Consider the following 26,452-nt stretch of genomic DNA (forward strand, 5'->3'; position numbering starts at 1 on the left):
TTCAGCAGATATCAGTTGTAAACGGTAATGTCTGGAGATTTATTTGCTCTGAGCTTTCTGACCATTTAAGACAGAATGTAAAATAAACACAAGTGTAAACATAAAATGAAGCAGACTCTGCTCAAAATTTCCTGCAGCCTTTTTAGGGCAAACTCTGAATGAACAGAACAACTAATAAAACCGGATCCAACCTAATGGTCTTTTATCTAAAAACACTGAAGTACAGAGCACACACTAAAATGAGAATATAGGAAGAGAAAGAGAGGTGAAATGGAATAACCCCTAGGAAGGAGTACTCCCAGATGTGTCAGATCTTTTGGGGAGAGTTCCATACAACCAGGAGGCTATCACAGCTCAGATCATCTCTCTAAAGCAGTCCCTTCATGACTAAAAATGGGAAAAAATATTTTCTGTGTTCAAACTAATCCTCATTTAAAACGCCATGCTAAAAGAAAAACAATTTATGACAGATTCTTGTAATGGTTCCTCTAATTTTCATACTGTTGAAAATAATGGGTAAAGAGACCTTCCTTTTGTTCATTCAAATATTTCTGAAAGTTTTCAGTGTGAAATTGCTACTCACTGTCTTGCTCCAGACGAGTCCGGTGGTGTGGTGTTGTTTAATAAAAGCCTGCAGGTCAGTCCAGATACTCAGGTAAGAGCGAACCCAGTCCACATGGCAAGGGTCACTACAACCGAACCAATATATACACAATATTACTCTTCAGATCAGGTTTAGAATTGATCATTTGGTAAACTGTATGTCTGCCTCTAGTGGTGAAGCGTGGAATTACAACTAAATGGGAATCCTTTCCTACAATCTTTATTCATTCTATCTTTATATTTGAGATATACTATATGTCCAAAAGTATTGGGACACCTGACCTTTCCTGTTATATGTGGTTATTTTCCAAACTGTTACCACAAAGCTGGAGGCACTCAATTGTACAGGACGTCTTTACATGCACTATAATTAAATTTAGCATTCACTTGACCTTGGAAACCCAAACCTGTTCCAGCATGGCAATGCCCCTGTGCACAAAGTGAGCTCCTTAAAGATACGGTTTAAATGCTTTGAAGAGAAAGATCTTGAGTGACCTGCTATAGAGCTCTGATCTCATCCCTACAGAACACCTTTGGGATGAATGTGAATGCTGACTGCACCCAAGGCCTCCTCACTTACAACAGTACCTGCCTTTCGTAACACCCTTGTGGCTGATGAAAACAAATATCCATAAGCACACTCCAAAATCTAGTGGAACATCTTCCCAGAAGAGTGGAATAAATTATAAGAGCAAATTGGGACAAAATGTGGAATGCAATGCTCAAAAATCACATACCATACTTATGACCAGGTCACTCAATACTTTTGGCAATATAGTGTATGTTAGGCGTCATACAGCTTAGCTCAGACTGACATTTATGGTGCTGTTTTGGTGTCTAATATTTAATAAGAAATTCATAAATGCATCCTGCAAACTTTGCAACATACATCCAATTGTTGAACAAGTTATATCATTTTTATAGATATTTAATGGTTAAGTTCAAATAATTAGGCGTCAGTGCAAAATGAAGCCATGCTCTCTGGATCATGTGAGCTCATGTATGAATAAGAGGGCAGACAAAAACTTCCTTTGTATGTGGCTAAATCCGAGATATGTAAAACACTGGATTATTTTTTTTAAGAGAATGGAAATATAAAAAATATGGAAATAAAACATGTACTTGAGTAAAATAATCTTGTGATTGTATCTTTCTAACTAACCATATAAAATTGTCTCTAGAAAGTAAGAAAGAAAGAAAGAAAGAAAGAAAGAAAGAAAGAAAGAAAGAAAGAAAGAAAGAAAGAAAGAAAGAAAGAAAGAAAAAGAAAGAAAGAAAGAAGCTTTATACTTGTCACATGTACTTTACAGCACGTTTTCTTCGCGTATCCCATAGATGTTCGGAAACTGGGGTCAGAGTTCAGAGTCAGCCATGATACAGCTCCCATGGAGCTCTGAGGATTAAGGGCCTTGCTCAGGGGCCCCAAAAGTGTCAGCTTGGCAATACCTGGGCCTTCTTATCAGAAATCCCAGAGCCCTAATCACTGAGCTACCACTTTCCCCAACCCTTCGTTAAATGTTAGTAACGTTAAATTCTTCAGATTGACATTGAGCATCAGTATCACAGCTGATGCTGGCCAGGTAATAAGAGAAATTAGCAGCGTAACAGTAACTTAGAGGATGATTTTCTCAGAAGATTGATGATAGTAAGCTAGGTTACTGTGATGTCAGTATCAGATCATTATCAGATAATGGACAGGACTCAGTACTTTGATACGGTATCCTATCCATAGAGAAAACAGTGAGACTGCTATCATCTTTAGCAAAATATGATCAGATCATGCATAGACAGCAATTCACAGTATGTTATTAGAAACCAGTAGGATTCATTTGAAAGGGGATTTACTAGCCAGTCACCAATTTCCCCACACCTTTCCAACCTTTCCAAGTGCCACAAAAAATATTTGGGTGCAACATTTATGGCTTTGTTTATTTCTAGTCTTTCATTTCATATTAGTATGCTTTTATTTCACTCTGCAAATTACTTTTAAATACAAAAATGCATTTATAATTGTTATACATAAAGTGCAGATTTATTGTGACTCAAATATTGAAGCTGATGTTTGTATATAATGTTATTATTAAATGGATTAAATAGTGTCTAATATAATGTGTTATGATCCAGTGAAAACTTACATGTCTTTGTAGTCTTTCAGGACTCTGTTGGTGTAGAATATAGCGGCATCGTTCATCTCCTTCACGTAGGGCCCTGGTTTCTGATTCTTAACAGATAACAGCATTGTTATGTGCTTCAAAGTTGTTAAAAGATCTAGTACTGTAAATACTAAGCACTGAAAAAAGGAATCAGTAATATGTGTAATCAGTATCAGTGTCCCAGCTCAGACACAGAAGGGCATTTATGAGGCAAAAGTGTAAAAGGTTTACACCACTGGCACAGCTGCAGACTAGTGTAAACTATATCATGAGGACATAAGAAGTTTTGATTAGCTAATATACACATCTTTCGGGAGAGTAGTATAGCAACAGATGGACTTGACAGAGTCCAGATCATACACGGTGCAGTAAGTCAGTGAAAAGGATTAGGTGAAATAAAATACTCAGAAGAGAAGCCACGCACAGATATTTCAGTCTACTGTAAATATTGATCAATAGTCTTGTCATTTCATTGCATGAACACTGAACACTGCAGTGGATGTGGAAATAATGCATTCTTTTGTCATTCAGCAACCTTAAAAGGCTAAGAAAAATAAATGTGAGCGAGATGACAAGGCCATGACTAGTTCTAAAGCTGCAGATGAACAGTTCTTATTATCCTTCCAGCAAAAAAATCTTTAATGATCCTCCCCAAAGTCCATGCAGACTAAAACTGCACAACTTTTTTTTTTTTTTTTTGAATTGTTGAAAAGTATATAGAAAGAATTTAAAATATACCAATTTGAACAGCTCTAATCTAAAACTCTAGGCTTAAATATACTTTCATTTGTGATATAATAATCTCAATGAGATTTATTGCCTAACCTTTCTTTTATTCTATATAACCTTTCTTGCTAAATCTGCTTAGAACACTAAGCAATCAAAGGTATCTGTGAGCTACAGAGCTATATGCCAAGTGTAACGTTAGCGCTCTCCACCAAGTGCATTTCGCTGTCTTATGATGTTGCAAGAGTAACAGTGTGATGTGGTAGCAAGTTTAATGCGTTCGAGACAGCCTGGGGTGAATTAAACGCGAGTTACAATAATTGTCCAGAGTCAGAGTGGGAATATTTAACTGATAGCGTAGGTCAACTTTTTTCCCTTCCAGATTATTAATTGTTGTGTAATTCGATAGATTCAGCTAATGAGTAGGAATTAAAAATGACTAGATTAGTAGAAAAATAGCAAGAACCTAATATCAAAGTGGTAAGATTGATTATTTTCACACACAATCCCAACTCAAATCTAACACGCTTGTGTATAGTGTCACAGAACATACTAGTGCCACTCACCACTGCCACCCATCCCAGGGCAGGAATGCTCTCACTGACAGCAGACAGGTGGTTAAACAGATGACTGCCACGGTTTTTCTCTCTGAAATTCTGGATCTGCCCAATCTGCTCTGAAATGGGTCTAAGCAGATCTGCCAGCTCTGTCTGATTAAAGAAGAACACACATACACAATTCTTAAACAAATAAAAAAAAAAAAAGCATGTGAAGAAATGATGAAAACTATTTGGCCACTATTTGGAACAGTTAAATAACATTATGGAGCATTGCACTTTCATTGCCAAAGCAAACAAAGAATGATGAAGCGAATCGAACAGATCCTGAATGAGCTAAGAGAGGGAGCGCTTTTCCAGTGTATCGTCCAGACAGCGGCAGTTCCCTCATATCCAGCATTCCAGCTGTGCATAGGGAGATCCCAATGGCCTTGTAAGGCCTTGCACAGCCCCAATGTTTAAAGTCCACCTCAGCATAATAGAGAGGACGAGAACACAATGTTTCTTTTATAATGTCTAATATCTATGTGCTGTATTGTGTATTGCTGCATGTGTTTGAGTTGTTGCTATATCAACCATCCATTTATCTTACCTTAACAGCTACACGGTAACTGGATTTCACAATGTTGTTTTTTCTTTTTTTTTCTTCAGTTTACAAAAGCAGTATTTTTCTAGGCTTTTTTTAATGTATACACTGTTTGTGAATAAACATATTGCAACATACGTAAGCATGAATAAATGCAACAATGGTGCTTCCAAAGACAAATACAGTACTATATTTCCCTACACTACAGTATGTTACTACTATTAGCTATTGGTTAAGCTGTTGTTTTGTGAAGGCGTATACTGATAAATAAAAGCATGCAGCAGGGTTTCTTCCCCAAACAGCATGTGCATGACTCTCATTTCTGAACATTGAGAGAGCCCTTTCAAACTCTACAAGGACATTACGTTTGTTATTAAATCAGAATCGGTAGAAGCTATGTAAACATTCAAAATGAAGAATACAAATAATACCAGGAGCTTCTCAGAGTATCAAAGATCGAAAAGCTGCAACTTCAAGAAACCAAGTGTGGAAAAAAAAAAGGAAGCAAAAATCCATAGCCTGAGCCATTCGTCTTTTCCTGTTGCTACATCAGTGTGGACTTTTCCTCTTCTACCAATTTCAGTAGAAGGGAAAAATGAATAAACAGCCAGCATGACTATGATTGGTTTATTCCCTGTATAATAATTTAAATTAGGACTTTTGTATTACACATACCACCACTTTTTGCACTTGATTTAGATCACTCAGAGGCTGTAGATTATTAGTGTATGACAATAGTTCTGGATGAATACATTATATTAACACTGTTTCCAACACTGTTTTATTTATGTTTCCGACACACTATTGTGTCTAAATGAACAAGTCCATGTAGCCTATAGTAACAAGAACGGACGTTTTTAAAACTGTATGAATCTTGGTCTTTAAAGCTGCAGAAGAGCTTTTACACATCTTAGGAACATAGACTACTATTACTTTTCCATTATCCACTTCAAGAGAGAAAGAAAAAGAAAGTGATGAAAGGAATGTTTGTAGCTACCATAATATGTGATAAAATTAAGATTATATTCCATATAATTTAAAATGATCTGCAGTATCACTTTAAAATCAAATGTCATTCTTTCTATCATTCTTTAAAAAATAAAATAAAAATAAAAGTCACTGTTCTTCAGGTCTTCCAAACAGTGGGCTTTTATAGAAAAATGATCATTTTTCAAGAATCATTTTCCAGAAATGCTTTGTCTATTGCAGGTAGTAAAAAGAAAAAAAAAACAATATTGACTATCTTCTACAAACACCTTCTCTTTAACAACACAAATGACCTTGATGTTAACTTAAAATTAACTCCTTGACTGAGGGGGCTTGAGATCATATCAGTTCCATTAGGAAGCCTGTGAGGGAATTATAAAGAGTAACAGCTGTGCTCGCTAAAATGTGGCCCATACAAACACTCTTCAGCATCCACTGACAGGCCCGTCACTTGACCAAGGCCACGGACACACAGCAGCTCAAATATAGAACATGACCATAAAAAGCCACAGAATGCAACCTCAGCCCCACACACAAACACAGAGAGAGAGGGGGGGGGGGGGGAATTACAATGTTAGCATGATTTGAACACAAGACTGTGTGTGTGTGTGTGTGTGTGTGTGTGTGTGCGCGCATGTGGTTGAAGAGATACTATTTAAATGTATCGACTAGGGCAGTAAAAAATATAAAACAGAAATATATCACACACATAGTGGACGTATGCGGATTTGGGTATTCTACGGAGCACAGTTCACTCCCAAGTGTTTTTTGGGCACATCAAATTCAGAGTATTTTTTTCCATTCAGGTTTGTGGGAATCATAGTTTAAAATCATCTTTGTAGCTCCCCTGTGACTGGCTACTTGCTTTCCAAAATTAGTAGCTGGTCAATAGCCAAATGTATTATTACTGAAAAAAAACATGCTGTGTGTGTCGCCATTTTTCAATCCGGCTAAATTAAATAGATGCTATTTAATGCTACCACCGAGCTACTTTCAAAACTAACAAATACCTCGTTAACAACACATATACATATATATACACACATACACTGTACACACACACACACACACACACACACACACACACACACACACACACACACAGAAAGAGAGAGAGAGAGCTGGTAAAATAAGTATTATACAGGTCACCATTTTTTAAAGTACATTTATTCTTAAGGTGCTACTGACAGTTTTTACCAAATGTTGGAACAGCCCATGAAATTTACTCATACAAAGATATCAAACCATAAATGTACATAAATTAAGCTGTGTAATAATGTGAAATGACAGGGAAAAAGTACTGAATACGCTTACTGAAATTTATTTAATACTTCGTACAAAAGCCTTTGTTGGTAATGACGGCTTCATGACGCCTCCTGTATGGAGAAACTTGTTGCATGCATTGCTCAGGTGTGATTTTGGCCCATTCTTCTACACAAACATTCTTCAAAACCTGTAGGTTCCATAGGCCTCTTCTATGAACGCTGATCTTAAGTTCTTTCTATAGATTTTCAATTGGATTCAAGTCAGGTGATTGGCTGGGCCATTTTAGCAGCTTTAATTTTCGTTCTCTGAAACCAATTGAGAGTTTCCTTGGCTATGTGTTTGGGATCATTGTCTTGCTGAAATGTCCACGCTCGTTTCGTCTTCATCATCCTGGTAGATGGCAGCAGATTTTTATCAAGAATGTCTCAGTACATTTTTCCATTCATCCTTCCTTCAAATATCCTTCAAAGTTTGCCAGTACCGTATGCTGAAAAACAGCCTCACACCATGATGTTCCCACCTCCAAACTTCTCTATTGGTATGCTGTTTTTGTGGAGATGTTCAGTGCCATTTGTCCTCCAAACATAGTGTGAACAAGAGTTCAATTTTGGTCACATCTGACAAGACTTTATTCTCCCAGTATTTCACAGGTTTGTCCAAATGTTGGGTGCATTACTTATTGTTTTCTTTAAAACAAATGTACCTGCTAAATCCAGGTCTTTCTGAAGCTCTCCACAAGTGGTTCTTGGCTCTTGGACAACTCTTCTAAAATTTTACTCTTCTGTCAGACATCTTGCAAGAAGCACCTGGTCATGGCCGGTTATGGTGAAATGATGTTCTTTCCATGTCCGGATTATGGCCCCAACAGTGCTCACTGGAACATTTAGAAGTTTAGAAATCCTTCTGTAACCAACACCAATCAGTATGTTTTGCAACAATAAGTCTGCAAAGGTCTTAAGTGAGCTCTTTGCTTTTACTCATCATGTGATGTTTCCTCGTGTGTCAATATTGGTAATGGGACACCTATTATATAGTTGGGACTGAACCAGCTGATATTAATTTGCACCGACATGGGGCAGGACTGCTTTCTAATTACTGATTGATTTCAGCTGGTGTCTCAGCTTTCTATTCGTGGAATACACACTTTTGTTGAGAGGTAGAGCTTGCGGTAGTGTGGTAATATACATGGAAAAATATTTTTCAGAGTCAATTTGAAGCCCCAGAGGAACTGATACAGATCAACCCCACATCTTAGACACCACCTAATCCTAGACAGGGCCGCAGTGGATCAGAGTATATGCCTGCAGTATACACAGATTCATGATAATTTACACATAAGATGTGTATGCATGCGTTTGGATAAAACCTGTACAGCCATAGGGGAGAACATCAGAAAATCTGTGGAGATGTGGGGCAGATATGATACCCACTGTTCCACGATGAACTCTTCTTAGCCCCCACATTAAATTAAGTGATTGTTTCAAAACACAGTAATGTTACAACACTTTAAAACACACTCAAACTATCATAAGGTCAGGATGTCTAAAACCACATTAAAAACTGAATTTAAAATGGGAATTTAAAATGGGAAATAAACAGTTTAAAATGTACACGATTTTTAAAGAAAAGAAACGTTCAATATCTTGGATATTTAAGATTCTGCACTATGTCTAGGTCAATAATTTAAGTTAAACTAATATATTAATCAATTTACCTGCTATGTACAAAAGGCCAGATGTTCCCCGAGTCTTATCCCTTTTTTTGAAGCACATGTTTAGACGACACTGCTGGATTTGAACCAACATGGTCTGTCAGGTTTTACACAAACCCCATTCCAGTGTAAATTTAAGTGAATGCTGTTATTAAAGGAGGACAAACCAAACTACTGCTGATAATAGAATTTGTAATACAGAAGCAAAATGGAAGCATCTTCACTAGTGGTCTCAGGTTTTATATATGTATGTAGATGATACGTGGTGGATGTGCGTGTCTGGGAGCAGTGAGTAACAGGCTTTCATACAGTAACTCTTCAGTCATAAATACACTGACTGCAATTTTGTCATGCAGAAAAAGGTGCTTTAGATTTATTCTTTCCAAAAAACATTGGATGTAGTTTTAAATCATCTACTGTGTCAAATTGTTTCAATATTTATGACATACAGCTTTTCAGGAGTCACTGAGACAAATGTTCTGTCTTGATTAATATTATCATTTGGCAACTTTAAGTCAAAAAAAATAAAAGAAAAAGGAAGAAAACATAATGATGAAACCTCCTAAACCATCTCTTCAAAAAACATCAATTAGCTCTGAGCTAACACTTCCCACGGACGACACAAACCAAAGTCCAATAGAATGACATCAGACTGGCCGTCAGACTTCCCCTCGGGGCTGCCGTCTGAAGCATTGGGAATGTGTTGCATTGGCGTTCTTTTAAACAGGGGAAGTAATCCCTGTGTACACAGACACCAATGTCGCATGGATGACTACATAAGCTCCGAACCATATGGAAAAGAGTTCTTTACAGTAGAATAAACCGGGACGAAATCTCACTCAAAGGCATTGTAACCTTCAATGTCTAGATAAGTATCTGTAGGGCTTGAAGAATGTGTGTAATTTACATGCACAACTGATTATGTAACATTTGATTGGCATTACTGATAAGCATGCCTGATAACTATGGTAACAGTGAAAGGGTCCAGGTAAAATAAATACTCAGGGCCATTCACCAGTTCTGAATGTCCTTTAAAAGCAGCCAATACAATCTTCAGCTCACGTATTGGTTTTTGTAAATGAGATTTATTGTTTATATTGCTCGTCATTGCAGCTTTGTCAGTTCCTTTTTCAGTGGTTTTGGAAACATTTTTATCTACAATTCTTACAGCTGCCTCACTGCTCCCACAATTCCCAGTTCATTCCTGAGCTTGGGGTATTGTCTGCATGAAATTTAGCATGTTCTCCTTATGCATTTTCAGGTTTCACTCTCAATTGCACTCTAATGTGCTATGGTATAAAAAAAAGTGAGTTTACACCATATGCATCCTGGCTTGTGTTGAGTGTTCCTGCTATAGACACCGGATTCGCTTAACAGGATCTAAAACCCCTGACTAATAACGAATGAGCTTATACATACATTTATTGGCACTTTTATGAAGTACACACGTGTTAAAATGCATTGCCACCACCCAAATAACTACCTATCCAACTCATAAACATGACCAGAGAATTGAAGCAGTAGGTAAACATACATTATAAACTGGCAAATGAGTGTGAGTTTGAGTGGTAGTTTTTTATAAGTAAGTCATCTCCATTAGCATGTGGACTGCTGCTGTGGAAGCGCACAGTAAAGCGGTCATTTACTTTCTCCATTATTGCCACCACATTAGACTACTAATCATGTGGGCTTCAGGTAGATTCAAATGTTACTCTCTTTAATATGACAAAATATGCTACATAAAATGCTAGCATAGAGTTCATAACCATTAATATTCAGGCTTACTTGTGAAGGCTCTTGGTGTGTGGAGGCCAGTTTAAGGAAAATCTTCTGTACCTGCAGGGCATTGTGTACCATCTCAGCCTGTTGAATAAAAAAACACATTTAGACACCCAAAAGACATGCGTGAGGAACTACAAACTACAAAATTATTTACTGTAATTTACTCTAAGGCAGAGTTTAACAGAAGTATGCTAAACCCAATACAAACCTATAAATCAAATGGTGATTCACAAAGACATCTTACAGAAATAAGGAATGTTAAATAAAACATTAACCACATTTCTGTATACATTTGAAGCTGCATTACCTACAATTTATGCAAGGTCTTCTTATGTGCTACACACATTCACCCTCATAACACCCCCACCCACCCACACACACACGTGCAAAAGCACACACTGGGAAAGATCCAAAGATGCATGTTTGGGAAAATGGAGAGGTGGAACCCAGAGGCCTGTTTCACCGTAAAAGGAAATGACTGTACGGGACAAAAACAAACTCCCACCCATGATTTAGCACTGATGTGAGGGCAGAATTAGCAAATGTCACCTTTGTGGCAAAGGCACAGAAGTCATGGGAGACAAAACACAGTCTCTTGTAATTTTAATTTCAAAAGTGCCTGAACATTTCCAGGTGTTTCAATGTTCACAACTGAAATTCAAAACTGTCTTCCATTATAATAGTTTACAATGTACAGGTTTTTTATTCTTTTGTCAGTACTTTCCTACACATGGCATCAAAGAATACATATACAATAGGCAGGAAAACGTACGCACTAATGCAGACCTACAGCAGCAAAAATAAACGAGAATCAGGGTTTTTCAAGGCCGAATATGAAAAAAAAAAAAGCTTTCCGCCGCTTGGCATTTACGGATAAATGAATGGATTCATTACGTTAGTTTCTACTGTGTTGTTTCTCAGAGCATTCTAAATGTCATGATTGATAGTAAAGCTTTAGGTTTGATGATAACAACAGAGACACAATTTAATAAAACTGTCACCTTATTATTTCAGTTCCAGATCAGATTTCCTGGGATTAAGACACTTAGTAAAAAAATGTCTAAATGTCATAAGGGTAAAATGCAAGTAGAGCAGAGCTGTGAGTAAAAGTGACGAGTCCTCAAGCAAGAACTTTGTTTAAATCTGTTAAATGTACTTGGAATTTTGGAGGTGTTTATTTGGATCTGTTGACTATACTATAGAAATTATAGGTTTTGTATGATTTGTATATATTACAGCTGTCAATTTACCCTGAATAGACAAATGTTTGTGGACACTGACCCATAACACCCATGTGTGTTCTTTCCCCAAACTGTAGAAGAAGCAGGAACATTACAATTCAATTTAACTAAGAATCCTGTTTTTTTAATTCTCTGCAGTTAATCCTGTTCTCTTAGCTCTCATGCTCTCTGTTTCAGCATGAGAGCTTCATGAAGACATTGTTTGAGAATTTTTTTGTGTAAAAGAACTTGAGTGTCCTAAACAGATCCTTGACCTCAATCTCACTGAACACATTTGAGATGAAATGGAACACTGACTGACCCTAGACCTCTTCACCTAACATCATTGCTTGACCTCAATAATGCTCTTGTGTCTGAATGATCACAAATCCCCCACAGCCACACTACAAAAATTAGTGGAAAACATTTTTAACGCTGGGCTCAATATGTTATTAGATGCACATAAGGACATGATGATCAGGTGTATTCAAACTGGTGGACATACAGTATATTTTGTAATCATTTATATACACATAGACAAACTCCGGTACATACATGCTGTGCCACATCTCCTCCAATAATCTGGCTGTTCTTCAAGTATTCAGCCAGAGGGCCTTTCAGCAAATGGTCAAACGCATCCATGCACTGAGATTCACCTTGATATTGAAGAGAGCTCACAGTTACTACACCAGAAAATTTAACATAGAAAATACAACAGTAAACCCTTCTGGAGCAAAAAATGAACTAAAGAACATGATTAAAAATGCATGAGCTTACTGTTCTCTCAATACATTAGTGTGGAAAGGTGTTTGCTAAATATCAAATGTTGTCTCACAACCATTTCGGTGAACACACATTTTTGTTTTCCAAAGCTCAGTGTTTAAATGTCATATTTATAATGTAGTGACTCAATAGTTTCAATCTAGTTTGCAGCGAAAGCACACAGTTTTGTGACTCCCCCTGAGAAACACTTTTGCTAACATTTGTTTCTGAATGTATGTATGTAGGCTCATTATGGTACCATTAAATCCATTGATCTCGCCATTGGACAAGCTCCCAGAGCAACCCTGAAGCTTGGCTGAAACCGCCTCGAGCCGAATCACAGCCTGTTCCAGTCGCTCAACTAGTGCTTCCATAGCGATCGAAACCTATAAAAAGATACAAATGTTAGTCACATTCATTCTCTATCCATGAGAGTAACGGTATCAAACTGTACACACATAAAATAATCACTGCAAATACTACTACAAGTAAATACATAAGGGCTAAAATATTTGTCTTTAAAGCATTACACTGGGAAAAGAACTGGGCTGGAATATCTTTTACACAGCCACACCTTCACTGCTCAGGAGAAATGTAACAGGCAAATCAATCACATGTTAAAAAAGCAAAGCCAATACAGAGTGCAGAACAACACTGTGTCTGTACTACAACAAAACATGACTCTGTATGACACTTTGCTACTGAGCCTTTTTGTGAAAATGAGCTACAAAAGCTACAAAATCATATATAAGGTAAGCTTCATGAACTCAGATGACTTTTCAATTAGCTATTTATCATAGCTGCTTAAATGGGTATGATCGATATTATAAAGGGTTTGGAAAAGGAAGACAATTTGGAATTATTCCAATGTATATATTGCAACATGTTCTAATATCTGTATCTTCATATCAGACATTTACTCTTTGTTTACTCAAAGCTAAAATGCTGAATGCTGTTCAGTGGAAAACTGTCCACAATTAACCCTTAGTTTTCCTTAAGTTGAAAAAACGTATGCAATTAAACATAAAATTTGTATTTGAAAAATTGCTTTGAAATTTGAAATTGCTACATTTCACTGAAGAAGACGATCAATTGTTTTAAAGCACTTTTTTGAATTGTACTGTGAATTTTTAGACTATTGTCTTTGTATAATGTATTTAGCAAGTATTAATGAGATTTTAAAACATTTTCCTTTTGCCTTATTAAAATTTATTTATTAATTCATTCATTATTGACATTTTTCCTATTCAAATAAAACCAATATCGAGAAGGCTACAATGGCTAAATGTGCACGTTTCATTTTTCAGAGATTGTACTTTTTCATACTTAGATCGTCTTATCTGCCTTGTCATTTTTCTCACTGTATTAAAACAACTGCAGATATTAAAGAGTGAATAATTAGCTTTTATATTTTCAAGCTGCTCCATATCAGCATTACATTACAATTTACTCTTTATTCAAGTTTAATTCAGTCAGTTGTTCATCTCTAAAGTGTTCAGTGGAGCTTGACAGAGTCATATTTTAGTATCACTAATAAATAATTCATATTTTATGGGAAACAGCAATATCAACAAAAACACATTTAACAAGTCAATATAGAGACTTGTGTAGAAGAAGCAGAGGCCAAAAAGAGAATATGCTTCTCCAGTCCCTCTCATTAGGAAAGAAATGTAATCATGTAACCCCACCAGGGTCAAGTCATGGACTCTAAGCACAATCATATCAATTTAGGGAACTTTTACAAAATGGAAGTTCTGATGTATGAGTGATATCAGACAAAGCTTATTCAATGAACAAAAAAAGTTATACTACTTTATAAATCTGTACTGAACTGATTTAACTGGGCCAACCTGACCTCACAGTGGGAACCCCAATGGATCTGTGAAAGATAGCCAAAGGATCTGTAATCTTTTTTTATTTCATTTTAATATATATTAGATTTTTTTTTTTTATTCGACTTGTTACATTAATAACTCAAAGTCAAGTATGCTTATGAATAATGTGAACAAATTGTCAACATACAACTAATCATTTTCATAAAGTGTATTCTTTACAACTTTTAAATGTCTTAAATAATGAGCCTAATGTCTAAACAGTTGAAATACGCTCATAAAATGATATCAATAGTGAAATTATTTAATGACAGGCGTCTGAGGAGCTCTGGTCTAAAATATTCAGCTCTCTGATTTGTCTCTTGCTCTCAGAGATTTGTCAGCAGTAATTAATAGTGACCCGGTGTGGAAATGCAAACGTCATCCTGTAAAGTCTCTGGAGAATTCTCCCTGACATGCCAAATGCCTGACCTGGGCCTCAGGAACTATTTCAGAGATAGTAGAAACACATAGCAGAGCAAACACACAGCTCCAAGTTCAAGAACATGAACAAGTATACTAGACATGTGAGAAAGATCAGGATCCAAGCTATTGTTCATAAACTTGCACTGGAATACAGGTTGCAAGTTAAAAAAAAAAGGTTTGTGTTTAAATTGAGTTAAAGCTAAATGAATATAAAAAATCCTACATAAGCTTACGAAAGCATCAGTTAGTTAGTACAAGCCACAGGCTGAAAATGACACAGCTGGGTTGAAGTAACAATTCCAGAGAATGAACAAGTTCATTTTTTGTCTTTTTTGAGAAGTTGTGTATTTACAAACTAGGTTTGAGTGCAAGTTATCAAGCTAGCTGTATTAACCTCATGGATGCAAGGGAAAAAAAAGGAAGAAAGAAAAAATAGAAATCAAATATTATGCTCCTAAGTTAAAGAAATTTAATTTTCCCAGTAGACCAATAGTGTACCCCCTCTCCCAGCAGTCACTATGGTTCTGTCCTGCTACTGAAAATGTGTTTACTGTTCATTCATCAAGTATGAATACATCTCAAGAAGCATAGAGAGACGGTTTGAAAAGCACTGCATGGATCTATCCATTTGGAGGATAGTTGCATTTTATAATTCATTCATTTATTCCATCATATTTCATCTTTCAAGCCTGCAACATTTGTGAGCTCTTGCTGAGACTGTTGATACACTTGACACACTGGTTGATTCATGAAACAAAGTGACACCATTCCCAGTCTCTCTTCTGGGTAACAGTGACAAGACATTATATGCTACACTTCAGCGCAAAAAAAGATAGGGGAGCCCAAAATATGACTTGTTAAGGCATTTAAATGGTCTTAAAAACTAATGATTCATCAGAAAATGAGCAAGAATAAAACTAATTCACTCCTCAGACCTCCTGTACCAATATTTTCCTGGTTTACTTTTTTTTTTTTTTTTTGGGGGGGGGGGGAGCTAGAAACAGATCATTTCATCTTCAGGGGTCTATGCCCATCTAAAATTCATCCCACAAACACCATGTGGGATTCAGCAACTTATTCAAATGAATTTGAACACATTAGAAAGGCAGTGAAGACTATGCACCTTCATTTATATGCATTACCTTATAGAATTATGTTTTTTTGAGCAGATTTGTGAAAAATAGGAAAACATATCTGACAGATATAAAGTATTCTGCCATCAAGGAATTAAAGCAAGTCAGTAATCAGAGCACACAAAATATTGAAAATTGATATTGAAAATGCAAGCTAGCTAGGATTTTTAAAAAAATGCATGATAAATGTGATCATAAAAGGCTACAGAAGATACACATAATCACTCAAAGCTGTCTGATCGCTGGGGTCTTCTCTTGCCTTTGCCTGACCAACATACCGAATGAAGAGCGCGCGCCTCCCCTCTGCTCCATTATCTGCCAGGTCTAGACCTTGCTACTCTTTTAGGCTTGATTTTATTTATTTATTTCTTAAAGGAAATGCCTTTACCTTTGGCAGGAGGATGTCCGTTTGCGTTTATCTTCCTTGAAATGGCCGGATCTATTATTCGGCTCCTGTCCGAATAGGCACTGCAGCTCCCAGCCTCCCTGTGCCCCGGTAGCGTAGCGGCGCTCACACTTCCGGGATCTCCAAATAAAGCGACATTACAGATGATGGCTCTGTCCAAATCCACACACTGCCGCACTTCATACAACAGAGCACGCAGTGATGGTGTAACCACCCAGTTGTTATTTTATACAGTAAAATGGTATGTAGTTCATGTATTTATATGAGTGTGTAATAGAAAAACAATGCTCTATAAAACCCCCACGCTTTCCCAATAAGCCACAAAAGCTATCTGGGCTTCTGGTGAAGAATGTTAACTGTCTGGGAGGAAGCTGAGTCTGGTGGCTGAAAGTTTGCAGTGGTCACTTACTTTAACATATTTACATCCCTCATTATTGCACACTCCAAAAGAATAGCTGGTTCTTCTCCAAACTGTTGCCACAAGCTTAGAGGGACACAATTGTATAGGATGTCTGTGGATGTGGTTTTATTACATCTCCCTTCACTTGAACTGGGATACCCAAAACTGTTCCATCACTACACAAAGCCAGCTCCATGAAGATATGGCTTACATGAGCTGCTGTGGAAGATCTTGAGTGGCCTGATATAGAGCTCTGATCTCATCCCTACTGAACATCTTTGGGTTGAACTGGAACACCAGCCACCTCAGCTCACTTACATCAGTACATGACTTTACTAATTCTCTTGTGGCTGAATGAGCACAAATCTCCAGAGGCACACTCCAACATCCAGTGGAACATCTTCCCAGAAGAGTGTCAGGTATAGCAGCAAATAGGGATTACATGTGGAATGGAATGTCCATAAAGCACATAGAAAGCTTATGGTCAGGTGTGTAAAAACTTTTGTCCATATAATGTAGGTATTCAGGAAATTCAGGTATTCTACCCAGACACAATGTATTTTGAGTTTGTTTATATTGGCTAAATATGAACAACACAGTATGTATTTCTAAGCATAAAGTACACTATATGGGTGTAACCGTACACAAAATTCACGGTTCGGTACGTAGCTCGGTTTCCAAGTCACGAAATGCAAAACATAAAATGGCTTGTCAATTTTATTTTTTAAATATCATTAACATTTGTGATCATCTATTTGAACAGTTTACATTTTTAAAAATGTTTTACATAAATTGCCTGTTTGGTTAAATAATATATCAAATAATAGTAGATTTTTTTTATAGAATAAATTAAATAATACAATGCACTTTTTTATTATATTGATTAAATAAAATTAAATACATTGAAAAATTAAATTGAACAGTTTACATTTAGATTCCATATGGGTAATACAGATGTGTGTTTTTTTACATTTATTATTGAATTTTCTAAAGTTATGATCTACTTAACTGTTCCACTTATTTCAGCATACTTTAACAAATGTCGTTTCTTCCATTCTTCATTCCTAACCAGGAAGTGGTTAGCAGCTAAAGCTATGGATATTTTTTGTTTCTTTTTTTATACCCCTGGCATTGTGTATGTTTTCAAGCTTTTTTCAAATAATAACAAAAATAAGGCTCAAAGTACAAGGCGGAGACTAAACAAACTTGTGGCCCATCAAATAATACGTTCGGATTTTAACAGTGTTCCGCACGTAAAAAGGATCGCATTGAACCGAAAGCCCTGTACCGAAAGATTTCGGTACAAATACGTGTACTGATACACCTCTAGTACACGATGTGTGTATGGTAGGGATGTAAGAATTTTAATGCATGAAGTAGAGGTGGTGTTTTCTAATAATGAAGCTGTTGGTGTTATTTCCATGTGCCTATTTTTACAAAATATTTCTACTATATCTCCTCCACATCGTCAAATTCATCTTGTGCTTGTGCACGTCAGAGTAAACAAGGGGCAAAAATCATCCATTTAGCTAACTAGGGTAATGTTTTTTATAAGCCAGTATTAATTCAGAACATTAATTAAACAGACTGAAATTGTGTCAGACAAAATAGAGAAAATAATTATATAAAAATCTGTGTAGATTATTTGGTATGTAACACCAATTTGCCTAGAACGTGGCTAATATTAGTTTCTTATAAAGATCTAACTCACTGTGTTGTTATTGTTGTGCAAGCAAAGTTTGAGATGTTCATGCTAGACCAAAAATTCTAACTTCTAAAGATTTTCATTGCTGATAGAGTGGGTTATAGCTTATTTATCAAGATCATCAGTTAACAGGAAGAGATATAGCAAGGAAGGACCGTCTACCTCCATAAGCAGCAGTGCAGGCCTGCAGGTACGTTAAACTGTAGCACAATGCACAATTAGGACCACAACAAGACAGGGAGTGGCCAGGAAGACACTCACCTGAGGCACCTTTAAGACATACTAATTAAATATTCTTTAGACATGATTTTCTGCGAGGTGGTATTGCAGATATAATTATTCGTAAGGAACCTGATAAATTAATCTGTCCCTTTGCTCATTTTATATTCATGAAATTCATTGATGTACATAGGAGACATGCCTTAATGTCAGGCATGTGTTGTATTTTATATTTCCGGAGCATGACTTGTTGAATGGGTAACATTTTCCAGCAGGCCTGTTTTATCGCGCATGGTGATACTAAGACAGACTTTATCTCTGCTGTGTCACGGGGGGACACATATGGTCATGTGTCAGGTTACAGGCCAAACAGAAATAGAACATGCAGTGGAGTGGGGTGCCACAAGAAGCAAAATGCATTTCTTATTGATTAGAAAGACAAGGAGAGTGAATTATTTAGAGATCCAACAGGAGTCCATTTTGCAGTAACTTGTTGAAAGGTGTAGGCATTTAAAAACAGGTAAACCGTGTGAGCTCTGGCTATGAAGGGTTAAGATAAAACACTACTTCCAGTTTATAATTTATGGGTAACCAATACAGTATACTTATATATTAGGATATTTTATAATCACCTGTGGCATTATTACAAATTGGGTTTACATGTTGGAACTGAGATCAGTATCATTGTAATGTGGTTTGCCAGCATGGTATATCCAGCTACAATAAAGACAGGAAATGCCATTTATTAAAATGTCTACAACTGAGCTTTTTACCTAAATTCAGTAAAAAAAAACAACACACGTCTATGTCTATATATATTGCACAACATGAAGCCATCTTGCTTCGTCATTCTAGTGACTCCATGATACATTAACCCAAAATAAACACTTTGTACATGTTGCTTTTAATACTTGGCATCACAAAACTATAAATCAGTATTTGTAAACAAGCCCTTGAACGTGACCAGCAGCTGGGTTATCTGTGCTGAATAAAGGTCAGTGGTTGGGGAAATTAGTCTTCATAGTCATGGGATATGAGGACCCATTGACAATTTGTGCTGCATATGCTTAATGCACATGTCGGATAATTTAAACATTTTCACAGACCTCAAAGTGAGTTCAACATGTCATAAACTGTCATCATAATCTGCCATTATTCCATCATGTGAGTTGGTATCCTCTTGTTGTTGCATTTATATCTAGCGAGTCAGGGCAAACTGTGATCGTCATTGTTGCTCGAAATCTTTGTGTACAAATGTTAAACAGGAACACTACTGACTTTTATCTCCATTGAAAACCTTTAGAATGAACTGGAATGCTGACTGTGTGCCAAGCCTTCTCACTCAGCATCAGTGCCTGACCTCACCAATGCTCTGTGGCTGAATGAACACAAATACCCACAGCTAAGCACTCAAAATCTCATGGAAAGCCTTTATAGAAGTGTAGAGATCATGATATTGCAAAGATACATTTCAGATCACAGTTTAAAAGCAGATAAGGATGGTTTTTCCAAAGATTTCGGCCATATAGTACATCTGAATGGAAAATAGGAAGTACATATTTCCAATAGAAGAATTTAATAATAAAGAGCACTGCTCCAGTGGAAAGGGGAGTTCTGTCTATTGTTCAAGATTTTACCATGATTTAGGGTTATGAAATGAAGGGATAGGAGAAAACATACATTTTTATAGAATTTTATTTACTTTTTTTTTTGCCATATTTGTGATTGTGGCATCTAGAATGGAAAAATACATTTGTTCTTTATCCAGCTAGAAGCTATGGGCTAATGTTGGTATTGTTGATTATGAAAATAATCTACAGTTTTCTATACATTGACTTCTGTTTCCTGCACCAAGGACAAGCAGGGTTTCATTAAACAGCATAAACAAATTAAACCAGAAAGTTGTGATCAGACCAAGCATAGACGTGACCATAAGTAGATGGGAAAAGGATTACTGTATTGATGTCAGCCCTAAAGTCATTTCAACTTAATCAAACGTCCTTGAATAATTTTCCTTATAAACTGTCAATCATGGAAACGATTATGTTCAGTTTCAGTGGGTATTTAAAGCACATGTATTCTCCCTTTTCCCATCCTGCTTCTACAGTGCCAGCTTTAGTTTAGTTTCTTACTTATTCTCTCTTCTATCTTCTGTTATGTTACTGTATATTCTCAATGATATATGACTAGAATCAACCTTCTCTACATCCTTAAATGATATATTGCAAAAGACTAGAGTATGTGGGCTTGCACATATAAATGACAGTGAACTAATCAGAAAATACAAGTTTAAACAAAATGTGTTAAAGTTCAAACTCTAATGCCAACTATGACAAAATGTTCTCTAAGGAATAGTAAACAACTCTTGCACCCACTGTTGCTGTTATAAACAATTTCTTTACAATGGTATTCATCCAAATCATGATTAGAACAGTTTACAAATGTATTGCTTTATTTATTCATTTTAACAAAAAGGGATCGAGTAGAAATATGACAAGGAAAAAATATTACATGCTTTTATAGAGAATCGATACAAAATATTTGACTTTGATATGGACCATGACAAGCAAAGACACAGCAGTTAAGGTTGAAATATAGAACCTTTTATTTTCTTTTTGAGTAAATATTGCTGAAAATCTGAAATAAGGTTTAAATTAGGTTTACTGAAACAACCTTTGGATTTACATTAAATAGTAAATAACACCTTACATGCCCAAATCCAGTGACAATGAAATGCTTCCTTAAAAGGATTTCCTTATTGTTATTGCTTTTCATATTTTCCCTTGTTCAAGTATAAAAAAATTCCCAACAGTGTAAAATAGCCCATCTGATGTATATTAAAAGCAGTAGAAGCACAGATATTGAACCTTGACAAGGACTATACATTCTAGTGTAAGAAGCAGCATTTTGCTTAATTTCTACAAGACGTTTTTCTCTTTTTTTTTTTTTTTTTTTTTTTTTACTTTCTACAGTTCTCCATATATGACAAAAAAAAAAAAGAGAGCTCTTGCCTGCATTAAATAAATATCTTACATGAGGCATTAACCTACCAGATATTTAATGAAATGCTCTAAAATTCAGAAGGCATAGAAAAAAAAATGTACAGTGCACATACAGAATTGTATCTTAAATAAATCAACATTTTTGGTTGAGTATGTTAATGATACTATAACTAAATCTACTCAATAACTTATAATATGCCATGAGATGAATACATTATTATTAATACAGTACCGCCACTAAGTCGCCGTCCTTAGAGCGCAGCATAACTCTGAAAATAAATAAATAGCAGTTCTCTTTAAATAGCATTACAGTTGTAAGGCACTGTGAACTCTCATACTTGTGTTGGAGCCCTCAGGTTTAGTGCTGCTTTCGAGTACAAAGATGTGACATTAGGTTTTCTGAGAGAACAGAGAATGGATTTCTCTCTCACTAAGAAAGACATGCTGGTGCACAGACATTTCTCTAGACAAAACACACACAAAAAAAAAAATAAACAGATGATTTGAACATTTGGTGGACTGATGGAAGTTCACTGGTACATTGTTTGAAGTCTGTTTGTCTCACTCTCTCACCAGTTCTTTCCAGAGAGGTGCTGCTCATAAGTGAGAGATGCGGTGGTGCTGAGGGTGAGGTTCGAAGGAGATTGGGGGAGTTCAGCCTGTGTTTAAGCCTCCAGCCCTTTTCTCTAGGACAGAGGTGGATCTGCTGACAAAGCTGGAGAGGGACATGTTCCCAAGCGGGCTCAGGGATTAAAATGTGACAGCTCAACAAACGAGCACAAGTGATGCGTTCTTTCCAGAGCAATCTGTGTGTGTATGTGTGTGTGTACGCACGTGTGAGCCTTTCTGTCCCCATACAGCAGCTGTTGCCTGCTCCTCACTCACAAGTCTCCAGCTCTGACCTTTTGTCAGTTTGGACTTATCATACAATGCGAGTGCATGAATTAGTGGATGTGTGCAATAATGTGTGGATGAGTTAACATTTTGCCCCAGTGTTAAGGAAGTTAGTGCCAGTATTTGTGTGTGTTTGTGTGAGCGAGAGCGACAGCGAGAGCGAGAGCGAAAGAGAGAGAGAGAGAGAAGGCAAATAATACTATGTAATGTCCTTTAATCGTGCTCTGAAATTGTTCGTTGTCCTTCAGAGGAGAGTGGCAGGAAATTGCCGCTTTGTTTTTGTCTCCTGGCGGCTGTTTTTGCTTTGCATAGGTCAAAAGGTCAAATTGGGAATGAGAGTAGGGGGACAATCAGCATCAGGAAAGAAGGTAATCCTGAACATGCCAGACAAAGCTACAATTGCATTTTCTTTCATGCCATTTCTCCACAGTCGTGTACTACTCCCTGATTGGCAGAGTTTGCTTGTCAGTTTACTAGTTTGTTGGAAAAATGCTCCATTTCCCTGATAATCAGAAAACAAAACCTTGCAATGCACATTAGATGACAGAACAGAAAAACATCCCTCAAAAATGAGAATAAATATGTAAGTTAGAGGGCTTCAGAATCAAAACACTGTGCGGACATCTAACGTCCTTCATGATGAAAAGTCTTCTTATTTAATGACAGCATCGGGACTTAAGGCTTCTTCTACACCTCCAAGCCACAGTGATTAGTCATTGCGTTCTCCTTTAGCAATAAATACACTACATCAATATTAAGCATAAAGGTAACAATAACAGTATTGATATTGGTAAAAAGTTAAATCTCTGTCTTTACACCTTCTCTGAAAATCTTTTTTTTTCACATTTTTCTTTTTTTTTTTTTGGTTTAATCACAGCAAGTTGGAAAGCGATGGAGTTCCCACCCTACTTAAACACCTCCATCAATCATCCTCCTCATCACATTATCCTCCCTCTGGTGAGACACCTCTATACAGCCAATGAGCTGTCACTGGGCATTGGCTTTTCCTCAAATCGGTGCCATAAGCTGCTATTGCATACGCTCAGCCTGCAGTTGCTGGGGCTGGTACTGACCGAATGCTGCAGCTGCGGCAGCAGCGGCGGCAGAGCCTGGAGTGGCAGCGGCTAGCGGTTGCTGCACAGCATAGCCATAGCCGGCCGTGGTGACGTAGCCAGCTGCAGCAGGGGAGGCAGCATACGGGTACTGCTCATACGCAGCAGCGGCAGCCGCAGCGGTGGCAGCGCTGGCGTACTGTGCGTATGCAGCTCCAGTGTAGTCGATGTAAGGCGAGGAGGCATTGGCGGCGGCTGACGCGGTGGTCTGCTGCACGTGAGGGATCACCATGCTGGGCTGCATGAATGCCTGTGGGTATACGTAGTGAGCGGGGATCCTGCGACACACAAACACACAGCATTGTGTTAGTCACAACAAACTAGAGCGAAAGAACACCACACATGGTTTGAACTGCAGAAACACAACCCACACCGTGGCCAAACACGACATTTCCACAATCCAAAAAAAAAACTCCAAAAAAACAACACACCCCATTTCCCACCAACACCAAGGAAATGCCTTGTATCAGAGGTATAGGGTTGCCAAAATAGACATTTCACTAGCAAAATTGGACTTGGACAAAAAAAAAAAAACTAAGTTTTATTAGTCATTTTAATACATGACCTTTTGAATTTTCACCACAGAAACACAGCTGCAGAAATCAGAGAGAGCTGAATATTTAGCGATATTACAAGCATGCTGCAAAGTCACATGGCCTGTTTTGGAGCTCAGTAGAGGGGGAAAGTTGGACTCTGTGGAAGCGGAGAGCTGATGAGGTGAGCATTGTGAATGTGTCACTGCGACTTTGACAGCTGGAAAGTTTTCAAAAAGAGACATTGCTGGCCATTTCCCCCTCCACTTTTAGACAATGAGCTTCATGCTGGATGGCACACACAGAGGGAGTTTTGATTAAATAAGCAATCAGGAACAATAAGCACATTCTGCCTTTCATTACATACCCCAATGCATTGTGAGAGGATTGTTCCCCAGATCATCTTTGCTATTTTTGTTTTCAAAATGTGTTTAGCAAAGAAGAGCAATTAATTTAGTACATCAATAGTATATAGTAGTAGCAAAAAAGCAATGATGTCAACAATATAATGAGGGTTTAGGCCCAAAATGTGACTCAAACTAAGCACACAAGCTTGTGAAAACACTTTCACCCCTCCAGACTAGCGAACACAAAGATAAACCTGAGATTATAAAAGTGCTATCATGGCAACCCTATTTTCAGCACACCATCATTCAATTCAACCAACCAACAAACATCATGTCCCCAGTTAAAGTGGATAAAATAAAAAAAATAAAGAAATGAGCTGTATCTAAAATATCCTAGACTGAGGTTTTGCCAGCCTGAGGTAATAGCATTGCTTTATGGCACACATAAATAAATAAACAAACAAACAAACAGCACAGCACACACACACACACACAATATAAAATGATATGGGTTACAAACACAATGCCAGAGTCACCTAAGCACATACAAATCAATTCTCACACAAAGCACAGTAAAACACACCGTTCCAGAACTAGAAGACTTATTTGACACACAGGTAAACACATACATACACAAACAGATACAGACATGGATACACACACACACACACACACACACACACACACACACACACACACACACACACACACACACACACACACACACACACACACACACACACACACACACACACACACACACACACACACACACACACACCTGCAAAATTACACCACACATGCTTGTAGCCAAAGTACCAGAGCAGCTTTGCTCTAAATTAAGAGTGGACAGCTGAGAATTTCTGACATAGTTGGGCATTTTCTCTTCACCATGGATACATGGTGGGTCAACACCAGTTTTAATAATCACCATTTGGCCACTGCATGTTTAAGTTAGCAAAAGGATATATAGGAACCACCTGACTTTAGAAAAACTCTTCAGTTCACCGGATTTGGCACCTGTAACTGGCAATCTATTTCCTTGACTTTAGGTAAATAATAAACATGTTTGTGTTTGAATCTCATCGTTTTTAATAGCTTGCAATCTGTTTGAATGATGGGAGTAGCCTTTTACCAGTGTCGTAGAGCTTTTCTGGACTTTCTAACTGCACAACACATCAAGGAAGTCCACGATTAAACCATTCTAGCACAACCATGACCGGTCAAACCAGCTAATAACTCGAAAAACTCAAATGATCAATACAATAATCTTGTTAATGGTGAATCAAGGTGATGTGAAGCTCAGGGAATCGAATGATGACTACTTTTGTTGCAATAAACTACAAAAAGAGCAGAAGCACAGTGCTTGTGTTCTATAGCAAGAGTTTACTAACTGGACAGTCATTCCTACACATTTAAGCAAATAAAAGTCCATTTGTTAGTCCTTTCTCTTCTGCAATAATCTAATGTTTTCATTGTAAGAAACTTCTAATCGAATTTTAAATAAATGTTCTGCTCAAATGTTAAGAGTAGAAGTCAAATAAACAGATCGCAAGCACTTAAAAGCAGACCACCTGTTTCTGTTTGGTCTTGTTAAATGCCATGAAAACTGATTGCAATCAATGACCCTTATAGACCCCCGAGATTCAGGACGCTGTTACCTCCTCGGGCAGTGGTTAAATATACCTCTGTTACCAAGTGGCATGACAGACCACAGCATTTTTTTTCTCCCTCTGACAGGACTGTTAGGACCAGTCATATTAATAGTCATATCTAAATAAAGGTTTGAGATCAAATGCCATGAAGAAGTACATCGTATTTGGCTCCAGAGAGCACACCTGTTGGAATACATTGAAACCAAAGTGCTCATCTGAAAGGCCAGTTTAACACATGCATTAAGACTAGTAATGACTGGACTACTTTGATTCTCCATTTTAAACCAGAGCTACTCTAGGTGTAAACTCAAAGCAGTACAAGTCAGAACCTAAGAACAGGCCTCTTTATACGAGATACTGGATGGCAGGATCATACGTTTGTGTTTTAGTCATATT

General features: G+C 37.2%; 1 protein-coding gene across 1 annotated transcript in view; it reads right to left on the reverse strand.

Moving 5' to 3' along the window:
- Nucleotides 1-26,452, reverse strand: part of LOC310716621 (adenylyl cyclase-associated protein 2-like) — a 37,154-nt gene that overhangs the window by 7,362 nt on the left and 3,340 nt on the right. Inside the window, exons 4-12 of the mRNA XM_083523904.1 lie at nt 23,440-23,799; nt 18,457-18,494; nt 16,172-16,200; nt 12,613-12,739; nt 12,147-12,247; nt 10,375-10,452; nt 4,049-4,192; nt 2,739-2,824; nt 584-689 (exon numbers count right to left, since the gene is read on the reverse strand). Coding sequence (XP_083380030.1) covers nt 584-689; nt 2,739-2,824; nt 4,049-4,192; nt 10,375-10,452; nt 12,147-12,247; nt 12,613-12,739; nt 16,172-16,200; nt 18,457-18,494; nt 23,440-23,799 — 1,069 coding nt within the window. The remainder of the gene's footprint in view (nt 1-583; nt 690-2,738; nt 2,825-4,048; nt 4,193-10,374; nt 10,453-12,146; nt 12,248-12,612; nt 12,740-16,171; nt 16,201-18,456; nt 18,495-23,439; nt 23,800-26,452) is intronic.

Source organism: Silurus aristotelis (assembly GCF_946808225.1).
Source record: "Silurus aristotelis genome assembly, chromosome: 21".
Classification (NCBI taxonomy): domain Eukaryota; kingdom Metazoa; phylum Chordata; class Actinopteri; order Siluriformes; family Siluridae; genus Silurus; species Silurus aristotelis.